The sequence below is a fragment of the Rutilus rutilus genome (genome assembly GCF_951802725.1).
Source record: "Rutilus rutilus genome assembly, chromosome: 17".
NCBI classification, from domain to species: domain Eukaryota; kingdom Metazoa; phylum Chordata; class Actinopteri; order Cypriniformes; family Leuciscidae; genus Rutilus; species Rutilus rutilus.
Window position 1 is genome coordinate 16,201,809 of NC_140230.1, and position 13,440 is coordinate 16,215,248.

At 36.4% G+C, this 13,440-nt stretch overlaps 1 protein-coding gene across 7 annotated transcripts in view; it reads left to right on the forward strand.

Moving 5' to 3' along the window:
* The window catches only part of LOC311276357 (histone-lysine N-methyltransferase ASH1L-like), a 28,643-nt gene extending 15,541 nt beyond the window's left edge, over positions 1–13,102 (forward strand). For 2 of the 7 annotated variants that reach the window (XM_084385977.1, XM_084385978.1), the window contains exons 4-16: positions 1,869–2,556; positions 2,681–2,775; positions 3,953–4,026; positions 4,505–4,547; positions 6,205–6,307; positions 6,444–6,546; positions 6,680–6,747; positions 6,920–7,092; positions 8,445–8,579; positions 8,689–8,743; positions 9,953–10,067; positions 10,421–10,670; positions 11,984–13,102. In XM_084385977.1, the coding sequence (XP_084242103.1) occupies positions 1,869–2,556; positions 2,681–2,775; positions 3,953–4,026; positions 4,505–4,547; positions 6,205–6,307; positions 6,444–6,546; positions 6,680–6,747; positions 6,920–7,092; positions 8,445–8,579; positions 8,689–8,743; positions 9,953–10,067; positions 10,421–10,528 (1,760 nt within the window). In that variant the 3' untranslated portion in view covers positions 10,529–10,670; positions 11,984–13,102. Of the gene's footprint in view, positions 1–1,868; positions 2,557–2,680; positions 2,776–3,952; positions 4,027–4,504; positions 4,548–5,701; positions 5,799–6,204; positions 6,308–6,443; positions 6,547–6,679; positions 6,865–6,919; positions 7,093–8,444; positions 8,580–8,688; positions 8,744–9,952; positions 10,068–10,420; positions 10,671–11,983 lie in introns of those variants that run through there. The other 5 variants (XM_084385979.1, XM_084385983.1, XM_084385980.1 and 2 more) reach the window with 5 other exon arrangements.
* The last annotated feature ends 338 nt before the right edge of the window (positions 13,103–13,440 follow it).

Here is a 13,440-nt window from a genome sequence, read left to right on the forward strand (position 1 = left end):
ATATATGGCAATAACACGTTTTGTAATCAGAGCCAGATGTGCCCTAAAAATGGCACTCTTGTGTATCTACTCTGCCTAAAAATGATATTATTACTGAGTATATCTGATATATCAGATGTTAATGTGTCCTCAGACATTCATTCAGAGGTGTTTTTTTGTTTTTTGTTATCTAGGTTTGGCTGTCATCCAGAGACTAGAAATAGCTCCTTTGTAGATGGTTGAGAAAACAAGTACATAGGCCATTTTCATACCCCCCCCCCCCCCCCCCCCCTTTTCTCTCTCACTTTATTCCTTCTTTTCCATCTCTCAGAGAGGTTTTAGAGAGATAACAGGAATGTGATGTTATGCAGCCTTTATCCTCACTGCGTGTCTTTATATGCTGTCAAATGTGTTATTTTATCACTCTAGTAAAGTCTGTTCAAGCACACACCCTGTCTTCATCTCACAATCACTGGGGACACAGGGTATGGCTCACTGTGGAATGCACTCCAGTGGAGCTTTGTGAAATTGATTTAGCTGTACAGTAAACAGTAAACTAGTTGTACTGGTAGAGGAGAGTAGAGGAATTTGCATTAAAGGAGTAAATACGGGCAGTATAATTCCCATGGTCAGGATTACAGTAGTTCTCAAAAACATTTGCAATAGTGCTTATCCAAACCATGCCGTCTCACCGGTTCTCAGTGTTTCAGTACTGGTTTAAATAGAGTGATAATTAATGATGACTCTGTCATCTTCAGTAACAGGAAAGAAACTTTACTTCCTTTCATTCCCTCACTGTAATTGTCATTTGTACCAACAGTAATTGTAATCATTGTGGCATAATTGTAATTACAGTTCCTGTGTAGGCTGTGCTAAGACAATGTCCAAGGTTGTTCAAACTTTCTTGCATGGGATTGCAATGGAAATATCATTTTACCTCCCAAATTGTGGTTGTGCCCTATACGCTTCATAACCCTTGACATTTACAAAATAAAGACGAACATCGTATTCAGATTGTTATTTTGTTTTATTTCTAATGTCTGGTTACAGTTTTATGTATCTTAATATGTGTATATTTATGTGTACACTGTAAGACTCAAGCATAAGTTGCTCACAAGATATTTCCATTTGCCCAATAGTAAGAAAAAAAACAAAGTACCAAGGACAATGTCGATGACAATAACTATAAAGTCTAGAAAATATTCTAGTCCACACTACAGCTGACAATGGCACAATGACTACAATGACAGAGAAACAATATGGTTGTAATCGCTTTTAGAAAAAAATACAAATAAATTCTAGCCGATGAACGAAACAAATATTGACAGTCAATCAGAATCCACCCAACTTTAAAGAATTTGAGCATTTAAAGCGGCAGGCAACATTACTGCAGCACACGCTTATAATGAACCTTATCGTTATAGTTCTCTTTATAGTGTGAACAGGCCTTTATTCACTTCCCACCAACAATTCATTTTGACCAGACACTTATTGTGTTTATTTTAATAAAAAAATTTCAGCACAGACATCTCCTTTCAAATTTAAAGAAGCTAATTTCAGATTTTGTTTTATTCATGAAATTCTGCCAGCAATAAAGAGCCAATTCAGGTACCAGAATCACAGTAGGGGGGGTGATGTGCTGCAGCACACTGCAATCTATATGCCAGATTGTTGTGTGCTGCATCCTTCACAACTTGGCACCCAGAACTGACCAGCAATCATGGGGAATTGCATCATGGAAGTTAAGCTCAGCACAGCTTTTTTGGTCATTTGGGTATTACTTTCACTGCGTTGTTTTAGAACCAGTTTCACCAGAGTGTGCAATTTAAAAACGACATCAGTGGTTGCAATTCATTAGTAAATTTCCCATCTTTACTCTTTTCTTTCAGAGAGCTTGCAGCCTGGCGGTTCACTCTTCAGTGAGCACTATCCACATGCTGGTCCATCTCTCAATGAAGGACAAGAGGGAGGAGGAAGAGAGAAAAGAGCCAGCAAAACACACTTTCAGACCAATGATATCAGGCTTTTTCCCTCTTATTCTGCTACCAAAAGCAGCTTGTCTCATTTAAATAATTCTAAAAACACAACACAGAACAAGTGTACATTGAAACATGCCAAAAAGCCTCTCAGGAAAAAGATTCCCAAAGGTCAAGAGGTCACTGGAAGCGAGGTGAAGAGGAGGGGACCAGGTCGACCAAGGAAAAACCCTGCGCCGTGTTTTTTTCCACCTCTACTGGACACACCTTTACATCACGAAGTGACAGAGAGCCCTGCAAAACGGAAGAAAGGTGAAAGAGATGAGTACACAGTGCTCAATGCGATTGATGCCATGGCTCAACATGAGAAAAGGAAAAGAAGGAAAAAAAGAGATGAAGCTAGAAGCAACGAAGGGCAGGTAGATGAAGGAAAAGATGTAGCTCTGAGCCAAGAGCCCTCACATTCGCACACTGACACATCCTCACCTTCCCAGAACCCATCAGAGTCAGTAAACAGCCAATCAGAGAAGAGGTCTGCTGTGCTACCTGAAAAGAAATATGAGTTGGCGGGGCTTTACTCGAATGTGTATAAAAGCGAGAAGTGAGTGAACTCTCATGTATTTACAAACAAGTCTTAAGAATATTTGTTTAAATGCAGCCTTCATTTACAGAGCTCTCTACAAAGAGCTTGACAAATCGTCTGTTTCTTTGTTTATTCTTCATAGCCCCATGAGTCTGTCCTCTTCAGTTCACACAGACTGCCTTGAGTATGACCCCGAAGAACATGAGCACGGCCTGCTTCCTGCACCTATACACGTAGGTAAGTTTGTGTATGTGTGTGAGTTTAATGGGGTCATTTGGAGGTCACTATGAAAGTTGAACTGAAAGTTAGAAATGATTTCTGTTAGTCTATAATGAGCTTGTATTAAATCCAAACTTAATTTGAATTGAATGAAATAATCAAGAGCTCTTGGTTCAGGCACACAAGTTATGAAATGCCACTGGCAGGCTGGTTGAATGAATAATAATTAAAGGTACACTATGTAACTTTTGGCCCTCTGGCGGTTAAAAAAACAAAAGTAAAATGGGCGATTCCCCAGAGGTTAGAGACGTCAGTCTTTCTCGTTCATTGTAACAACTAGTCTATGTCTGATTAATTTTGGGTTTGACTGTACAATTATTGACTTTTCTGTACAATGTTTGACTTAACCTAATTATTATTAATGGGCCAAGCCATTGTCATAATACAATTCATAAATTAAGGGCCCATGCATGTACTCTTGAGTTGAAAGTTTTTTGTGTAATGTAAACCATTAAAACAAATTATTATTAAAATTACAAATATATTTTTCAAAATATTAAAATGCACATTATTGTCATCAAAGATTCCTAAAGAAAAGATCATTGTTTTCACAAAATAATTATGCATCACAACTTTTTTTCAACCTTGATAATAATAAGAAATGTTTCTTGAGCACCAAATCAGCATTTTTTTTTTATAATTTCTGAAGGATCATGTGACACTGAAGACTGGAGTAATGATGCTGAAAATTCATTTTAGCCATCACAGAATAAATTACATTTTTAAATATATTAAAATAGAAAACACTTATTTTAAGTTGTAATAATATTTCACAATATTACTATTTTTACTGTATTTTTGATCAAATAAATGCAGCCTTGGTGAACTTAAGAGACTTCTTTCAAAACTTAAAAAAATTTTACCAACCCCAAACTTTTGAACAATCTCCTCAGTAATTTTCAACCATTCTATATTCATATTCAAAATATATGTCATACGTTATTGTAAACTTCATTCTTACACCTGTGCGAGAGAGAGCGATAAAGACAAAGACATTACCGTGGTGACTTAATCTCAATGATACATTCATAACCCCTGTGTGTTTGTGTGTGTGTGTGTGTGTGTGTGTGTGTGTGTGTGTGTGTGTGTGTGTGTGTGTGTGTGTGTGTGTGTTTTTTTTGTGTGTGTGTAACAGGAAAGTATCTGAGGTTGAAACGGATTGACTTTCAGTTGCCCCATGACATATATCAACTCTGTGCACACAAAAAGGTATTTTTTTTATTAGTTTGAAAAACATAAAACATGAATGGTCTGTCATCCTTTGTTAGCCCCTATGTCATTGCAAACCCGTATGTCTTTATTCTGGAACAGAAAAGGAGGGAATTTTGTCGAACTTCTTTCTCTTAATTAGACTAAATCGACAAAAGCCCCATATGACTTGTGCTCTACATTCCAAGCCATTCAATAGTTTTGTTTGAGGAACTTTAAGTCATTATTTGCTGAAAATCCTTGACTGTAGGTCTCAAATCTTATTCACACATCTGCACATCAAAAAATGGTGCCTCACAATTGGTAACAAGACACATGAGAACCAATGATGCCATGGATCATTGGTTCTTAAGGGTTTCGAATGACATTAGGATGAGTAAATGATGAAAATTGTAATTTTTGGGTCAACTGTCCTTTTAAATATAGTTTTTTTTATCACTGTCATACTATAATTGTGACGCAATCTGTTCCAATACAGCGTCCTAAAAAGTCGAAGACCCCACGGAAGACAGCCCCATCCAGTGAGTAGGCTTACCTGCTAATTTGTATGTGTCGTTGTTTGTGTATGTAGGTGTAAGGAGGCCTAAATTTACCTAAATAACTAAACATTTTCAGTTTTCCGCTCACATACTGTGATCTGTATGGAAGCCCATTTGTACCACATAAGAAAAAAAATATCATGCAGTGGTAAATCATAATTATGAGATGAATTTCATTATTATGACTTAAGTCGAAATTATGATATACAAAGTAAAAAGTCAAATTTATGACATATCAAGTCATTAATACGAGATAAAAAGAAAATAATGACATCAAAATTTGAAATTAGTAGATAAGAAGTCATTATGACAAGTCAAAATGATTACAAAACAATTAACATTTATGGCATAAAGATTGTTATGGTATAAAAAGAAAATATTCTGACAGTCATCGTAATGACTCAAAAAGAAACTCAAAATCAAAAGTCAAAATTATGAGAAAGTTTTTATCCCATTATTATGACTTTTTATCTCATAATCTTTTACCTTTGGTCATAATTTTAACATATATCTCAGAATTTTCACTTCTCAGTATTCAAAATATTTTATGTGATTTCAATATATTTTTCATGTCATAATATCAACTTTTGTCAAATTATGACAAAAAAAAATGTTTGTCAATTTTGACTTTATCTCATTTTGACTTTTATTTCATAATTATGACTTAGTATCTCATAATTTGTACTTTTTATGTCATGATTATGATTTACAGAAGTATGGGTTGTTTTTTCTTATGTGATGGAAATGGGCTTCCATAGTTCTGTAACACTGCAAACACAAACAACCAATCAACAAACAACCGCCACTTGGCCAATCAAATTTGAAGACTGTCACTGACTACTGTGTAATATTATATTTAAAGGGGTGGTATAATGCCCCTTTTCACAAGATGTAAACTAAGTATTTGATATCCCCAGAGTGTGTATGTGAAGTTTTAGCTCAAAATGCCCCACAGATATTTTTATATAGCATGATAAAATTGTCACTTTTTGAGGGTGAGCAGAAACGCACTGTTTTTGTGTCTGTCCCTTTAAATGCAAATGAGCTGCTGCTACCGGCACAGAGGGCGGAGCTTCAAGAGCTCGTTCTTAGCAGCTTCGATTACCTCACACAGACATGCACTGAAACTTTCACAGATCTTTAGCCTTTTATGTTCAAACCGGAGTCAGAGAAAGATGGAGAGACTCAAGAAGAAGTGACAACATGTAGAATGCAACAGGACATTTCTGAATGGTTAGTTGATGAATTTATGTAGCTTATGTGTAGTTATCTTCTAGTCATTGATTAGCACATTCTGTCATGATAATCTATAAATCGCGTTCCCGGGGACGGGGTTCATGTAAATTTTAGGGTTTGTGATGTCACTAACCTGGGAGGAAGCTTGTGTAGTCCCTACCAGCCGTTTTGTGTAGTCCCTAAAAAGCTATTTCTTTAAAAGAAAATATCTCCCTTTGCTTTGAACTGTAAGCGTCGTAACTTTGCAGATGTTGTTTATGCTCAAACAGAAACATTACACACTAACTAAAGTTAGAAAAGTGAAATCATAATCAACCACCCCTTTAAAATGGCTTTGTTCTCTGAATTAAGTCTTTAAAATCAGTGAATATTGTGTAAACATTTTCTTCTTTGTCTTTTTGAGATGGGTCTTTTGATGTAAAATCTCACACTCAGACCGAAGACAGTTTCTGTAAACCTCATAAGCACAGTGTGACTCGTGACTGCGTTTCTGACAGCCTTAATAGGTAAATAAACACACACATACGCAAGCACATTCGCAGGCAAAACATCTATTGTTGAATTTAAAGTGTGAATTTCTTTTAGGCTGTCTTTTACACTTGGTTTCAATTTGTTTGTCTGAACCTTTTTTCTTAATCATAGAAATGTCAGCTGTAGACCAACTACAGAAGACGTTGGAGAAGAAATCAGTGAAACAGACACGGATAATAAGCTTCCCAATCAATCTGACCCATTCGAACAGCAGGTATATTCAGATAAAGCTTCACTCCTCCATTACTCCTGTTCCATTACGTCATGCCTGAATGTGTCTTCATCATTGTGAATTAGTTTAAAGTGCATGGTCAGTTGGGTCACATTGCGAATGACTTTATTTGCAGGAGAAAGGCAATGATGCTGAAAATGTCCCCTCCCCTCTCCTGATGATGCCCTTGTCTTATGAGGAGAGGCAAGAACACACAGTGATAACAAATAACACGATTTCTACCCTTTCCTCACATTCCTTTTTTGTTTTATGGATCGTTTTATGCTCTTCTCTTACTTGCAGACTCACATTTCTCACTGTCTTGTACTTCTTACGTTTGTTCATACATCTGTGATTGCTCTTATTCCCCTGATAGGAGTTTCGTCTTGGAACATGGCATTTTTCTGGTGAGAAACTATGAAAAAATGAGAGACAGACAGGCATTGCTCCTGAGGGAGGACGTGACAAAGCGAGAGAATGAAAACAAAGAAGATGGAGGGAGCAGCCAAAGTCAGAAAGGGGATCTGGAAGACTCCAGCACTAAGTCAGGTCCAGCAGTGTGTGTATAGCTGTAAAGTGTGTGTGTGTGTGTGTGTGTGTGTGTGTGTGTGTGTGTGTGTGTGTGTGTGTGTGTGTGTGTGTGTGTGTGTGTGTGTGTGCGCGTGTTGTCAAATTATTCTCAGCTGTTAAAGGGGTATATTGCCTAAAAAAATATTCTGTCATCATTTATTTACATTTTATGACAATTTTCCATACACTTTGACTCTTATCTTAATTATGCAGGCTGTTTTGCCTTTTAGACTGTCATCTTCGCATGAGAAATGACACAGTGTGTTGATGTGCTTTTACTCACAAGCCGCAGGTTTGCTGTCAAGTCCAACATAGTTCCCTCTTGTGAAAAAGAAGTGTGCTTATTTGTATTGAATGTGCACTTGTAGTGTATTTTGTACCTTAAAAGTCTATGTTCAAAAAACTGTATTTGCAGATAATATAATATCAAAGAAATAAAAGGCAAATAAATAAAAAGTGTCAGCATCACTAAACTGAAATTTTACTCAAACTATTATCAGGTATCAGAGACTTTCTTTAAAAAAGTATCTCTAAGAAAAAAGTATCTATTCAGATTTTTCCTTAATATGGGCCAAGTTTCTGAATACCAATTAGATCAAACTTGGAGTCATGTCCATTCGTACAGGGTTTTTTACCACTGGATGGGAGTTTTCAAATGTATTTGGTTTGTGTTCGAATGTATTTGAGTTGTGGAAGTATGAAAGCCATTTCAGTGTAATTTCAACAACTGTTCCTTTTTTAAGTTTTGAGTGTAGTATGAAATTGATCCCTCATGATATGACTCTAATATTATACATTCTAAGTGTGCAGCTGAAGTGAATTGGTTTGCCAGCAAACCTCACCTTGACCTAAGGCTAGCGTATGTACTGGTGCTACAAAAGACACTTAAATTAAGTGGGACGCTCCGTTTCTAGCGCTTTTTTTGACCGGAGGCAGTTTCTTGATGAAGAACATGGCATCAGCTATTCCTCCTCCTCCTTCATGCTCTGTGGGCCGTAGCTCTGGACCAGCTCCCAAAACCACCTCAATCCTATTTCCACTCCGCATTAGTCAAAAGGGCAGAAGAGGACATGTGGTTAATGGCTTGCGCAACTGGCACGTACAGGCTACCCTGTCCCGTTGAGTTCATGGAAAAAGTGTATTTAAGTGCATTCCGATTATTGCACTTAAAATAAAGATGACAAACTGTGAGAGTCTTCAGATTGCAGTCCGTTACTGAATGTGCATTGAATAGTCTGTGCACGTTTTTCAAGTGTGCTGTGTATCATGTATGTGTAATAATAAGACTATATTCTGTATGTGTAAGAGGATGTGTGTTCTGCACATTACAGACCAGCACCTGACTCACTCGAGCACAACTGAAAACAGACTCGGCGGCGAGGGAGATGAGGAGGGGAGAAGTGTACGGAGGAGAAACCTCACGCAAACACTCCAGGGGATCTATGACGTCATTGTCAGTCACAAGGGTACGTCTGCTGATTTTATTTATAGAGACGTGTCGCAAAAGCCTGAGACAGAGGCTCAGTGTGAAGACCAGCACAGCTGATCACTCTTTCTGTCATTTGTGTTTTTTAGGGTCATCTGGACAGTCCCTCGCCGCTCCTCTGCTCAACCTGTGCTCCAGAAAGAGGTTTGTGTGTGTGTGCTTTTCCACTCGCAAGTGTTGTTTGCTCAGCGACTCTCTGCTGTTCTCTTCACAGTCTCCAGATGATTAGAGAATCAGGGAATCTGGGAGTTGAATCCTCTTTCCACTGACAGCTACAGTAGATTACAGAATGCTCTTAAAGCGGTGGCGTGGTGATGATAGTTATTAAAGGGGTCATCGGATGCCCATTTTCCACAAGTTGCTATGATTCTTTAGGGTCTTCATGCAAAGTTTGTAACACACTTTGGTTAAAATTCCTCAATGGTTGTGTAAAACAACACCCTTTTTACCTCCTCAAAAACAGCTCTGTTCACAGCAACCTGTTTCGGTGCATGTCTCTTTAAATGATAATGAGCAACTGCTCACCCCACCCCTCTCTTCCATGGGGGGTGTGGACATGACACGTAAAGTGTTGCCTTGGCAGACAGTATACAAATGGCTGAGGGCAGCTCATGCTTAAAATAATTCTTCAACCAAAACTGAAAATTCAGTCATTTATTAGTTGGTGCAACCAAACACACAGCAATGAACTTTGATTTGCTCCTTGCTATTGCTAGTCGGAGACTGTACATGGTACACTACTGCGCAAAAGTTTGGGGTCGGTACGAAAGTCTTACGATCACCAAGTCTACATTTATTTGATTAAAAATACAGTAAAAACCCTAATATTGTGACATTATAACAATTTAAAATGAGCTTTTTCCTGAAGAAATCATTCTAAAATGCTGATTTGGTGCTCAAGAAACATTTATTCTTATTCTTATCTACATTCAGTTGTGCTGCTAAATATTTTGGTGTAAACCATTATGCATTTTTTTCAAGATTCTTTGATGGATAGGCATTTATTTGAAATATAAATATGTTGTAACATTGTAAATGTCTTAAGTGTCACTTTTGAACAATGCTTGCTGCATGAAAGACTTTCTTTCAAAAATCTTACAGACTCCAAACTTTTGAATGGTAGAGCATGTATAATGTGGCGGTAGGGGATGTACTCACTCTACAGAACATTTTATCAGACAACAATTTGTATAGTACAACATAGAGTACAACATTTCAGTCAGTACACTACAATATAGATGGCCTCAAAGCGACCAGACAAGGACTAAAATCACAAACCTCCCATTTTGATTTCATGGGTTTTTTATATTTGTTGGGGAAAATTTTATTTAATTTGTGTGTTTTCTCTTCCAGATCAGGCTCGGCTCCTGTTGATCTTAGTATGTTGCAAAGGCAGCTCCTCTCAGGCCACTATGAGAGTCTGGACACCTTTCATTCAGACATGCTGAAGGTGTTCCACTGCGCTGAGGTCAGTTTCACACAGTATTGATGGACTCACACTGTTTGATGTTGTTCTGCACCTGTCATGGGTCTGCCTAGGTCGTACCTCATACTGACCATCAAACAAAATTCCGAATAGAATAGATCCTGAGTATTTTCCTTGCAATGTTACCATAGAACAGCACCATTCATTTACTGCAGTGACAGTCGCTCTGGAGCATCCTGAGCTTCAGTGTCTTATGCCTCACTGGTTTGGCAAGGACATGCTGATTGAAGCCTGATATCTGCAGATTGGAGCCAAGCCTAAAATCTGCCTCAGCATAATGTTCAGAGATGCACTGTTAATATCTCATCCTCTCATTATATTTTGAATCCTTTCAGAAATACTACGGTTGCGAGTCCTCGGTGGGTCGTAACGTGAGGCAGCTGAGGGAAGTGTACCATAGTGCTCATCGGGAGGCGTTAACTCAGACCGGCAGTTTCCTGTGAGTGACAAAAAACACATCAGCAAGCCTCTATCAGGGCGTTGCTGTGACCAAACCCAGAGGCATGATGGGCCTTCCAGAAGGCAGATAATGCTCTCCGATACCAAAGACCTGCTGTATATTGCACTCACAGATGCACTGTACAGGTAAAAGGTTTGCCATTTATACACAAACACACACATACTGTACTAACGTCCACACAAGTCCCAATTCACACAACTGTGCTATGAAAGAAATGAATTCATTTAGAGAAATCACATCAGTTATAAACATCACTAATGGAGATGCACAATATATTGGTACCATATTGGTAATCATCCGATATTAGAGGGATTTTTAAGTTAACAGTAAAAGTTAGATGTACAGTATATTGGACAATATTTAATTGTGCATGCTCATATCTCATATTTTTGCATTTAGATCACCTTTGTTGTCATTTATCAGCCAATTCAATTTAATCTTTAAAAACACTTATAATTTAGTAACACTATTAAATGTAATTTTGAGTAAATCTTCAAATGAATATTAATTTTCATACTGAATATTATAATGCTGTGAATTCACCTGTTGCTTTTAATACAGTTTAGAACAACTGATTAATTTTTTTATTTCAGATTTAAATATTATAGTGTTTGTAAGTTAATAGCCATTTATTAGTTTTCAATATTTTAGTTTTTTAATTAATTTATAGTAATAAAATAATATTTAGCTTTAAATAGTATACAATTGTAATGTTAGAAAGTTATTAGTTATTAGCCATTTACTAGTTTTAAGTAATAATTATAAAAATAAAACATTTTAATGTATTTGATTTAAGTAATCTAGAATTTTATGTTAGCTATTTATCAATTAATAATCATTATCCATTTATTAGTTCTTAATATTTTATTTTTAATTACATTATAATTATAAAAAATAAAACATTATTTTTTATTTATTTTGATTTAAATATTATATAAAATATGCTTTTTCAGTTATCGCCCAGAATATGAAAATATTTATTGGCTTATCAAATCAACCAGAATTTAATGTCAGCACATCCCATTACTGCAATAAATTATTTTCTTCTTATATTTCAGTAAAAATATCCAAATATTATAACAGAGCAGTTAAAACAAGACTGATAAAAGAAATGAAGGCTTGTTTACGTAGAAGGTTTCTTTTACTTCCCCTAATGACAATTTTTTGTTTCTTTCCCTCAATGATTCAAGGCTAACCAAACCATTTGCTATTGGAAATGTACAGTAACACAAGCTAATATTTTCCATGTGTTTTTGTGGACAGTCGGGCTCTAGAGGCGAAGCACTAACTATAACAGCTATAAGGCCACCGCATGGATCAAAACCTTTTATTTCCCCGCACTTCAAGGGTCCTTTAATAATTCCCATTTCACTTGATTCATATTCGCTTGTAAGGTGCTCTCGCTCTTACTATTTCTCTCATTCTTTGTCCTCTGCAGGTTAAGACAGCACTCCTGGAAATGCCATTTGTGAGCATGGACACGGCTGATGCTTGACAACATGATTAGTTGAAAGCCCCTCAGCCTTTCTTTCTCTCAGGGCAAAGAAAGTCAAGCGAAGAAACAGGAGACTTGATCAAACAAATCAACATCTGAGACCCCAGCTCCTTTCATATACCCGAACAACATGCAATTCTTTTATTTTGAGATATTACAGCATACTGAACATAAACATGTTGAGCGGGATGCAGGAAACCATGCAAACAACGAGACGTGGTGCAGTTTGGGTCGAAGGAATGAACACACACAGACTGTTTTAAATCATTCAACACACTACATCAGCATACCTACAAGATGCTGACTACTTGCCTACAGCTGACTGAACAGTTTTGAAGGATGTGAGCAGAATTGTGGTCTACAGCCTACAGTTTCATGTTGGAGTTATAACTATAAAGTAAGCAATAATGCATGAAAGGTTTAATAACACAGCCTTAATGTAAGCAAATTTTAGAAAAAAAAAATGTATTTTAAAGGGAATTTACCACTTTGTGCAGAGCTGTCTTGTGCTAGTGATGTTTTGTAATATATTGATTTGAGGCAGTAATCTTTATAGCTTTGAGACGTTTTATATCGTTGTATATTGTAAATAATGTATATTTAGCAAAATTATGTTTTAGTATGGTTCAAGAAACTCTATTAACAGTCTTAAATTGTTGTGGGTAAATAATCTCTATCTTTAATAATATTTTTATAGATAGTTTTTTCGATGGTGTCTCGATGCATGTGTAATTTGGAACAGGACATTCAATGCCTGTAAAATATCAGATTTTCATAGTCTTCTTTATGCATGACATACTTTATATTGCTTAATGTATAATCGCTGTGTATGCAACAAAGTACATGGTTATGCTGAACTAAGAAATTAGTTGTTAGAAGCTCATTAAGCAGCTTAAAGCAGAACAAATGAATTAAACCAGCTACATTAGTTAACTAATTAAAGTGAGTCAATATTTGAACCGTTGTGCTTTCAGATTTAATAGGTTTTATTGTTTATAGATAATAGTGCTTGAAGAAAGTTGTAACCAATTACTCTACAGAGACTAATAAACCCATAGCCAGAGCTGCAGATCTATTTTTATCTTTTGATTGGTCCATAAACGTATTAGTGCTTCATAACCCAAATTTAATTTTAGCCCTTTAGCTTTGTTTGTACAATTAAATGTGTCAGTGGACCTACATTATCTAATTGTGTCATATTATTCATTAAATATCATCTCTTTATGGTATTAACACATTATTATCAAATTTGTTTTCAAGGCAAAAGCAGGTCACAATGTAAAAGTGTTTAACTGAACTCCTGAGTAGATGGAAAATTGTAGATAAAGTTTCTTTCCAGGTCTCTTTTTACATAGTGGACTTGATTTCATCCCTCTAGTTATATAACGGGATAAGAATAG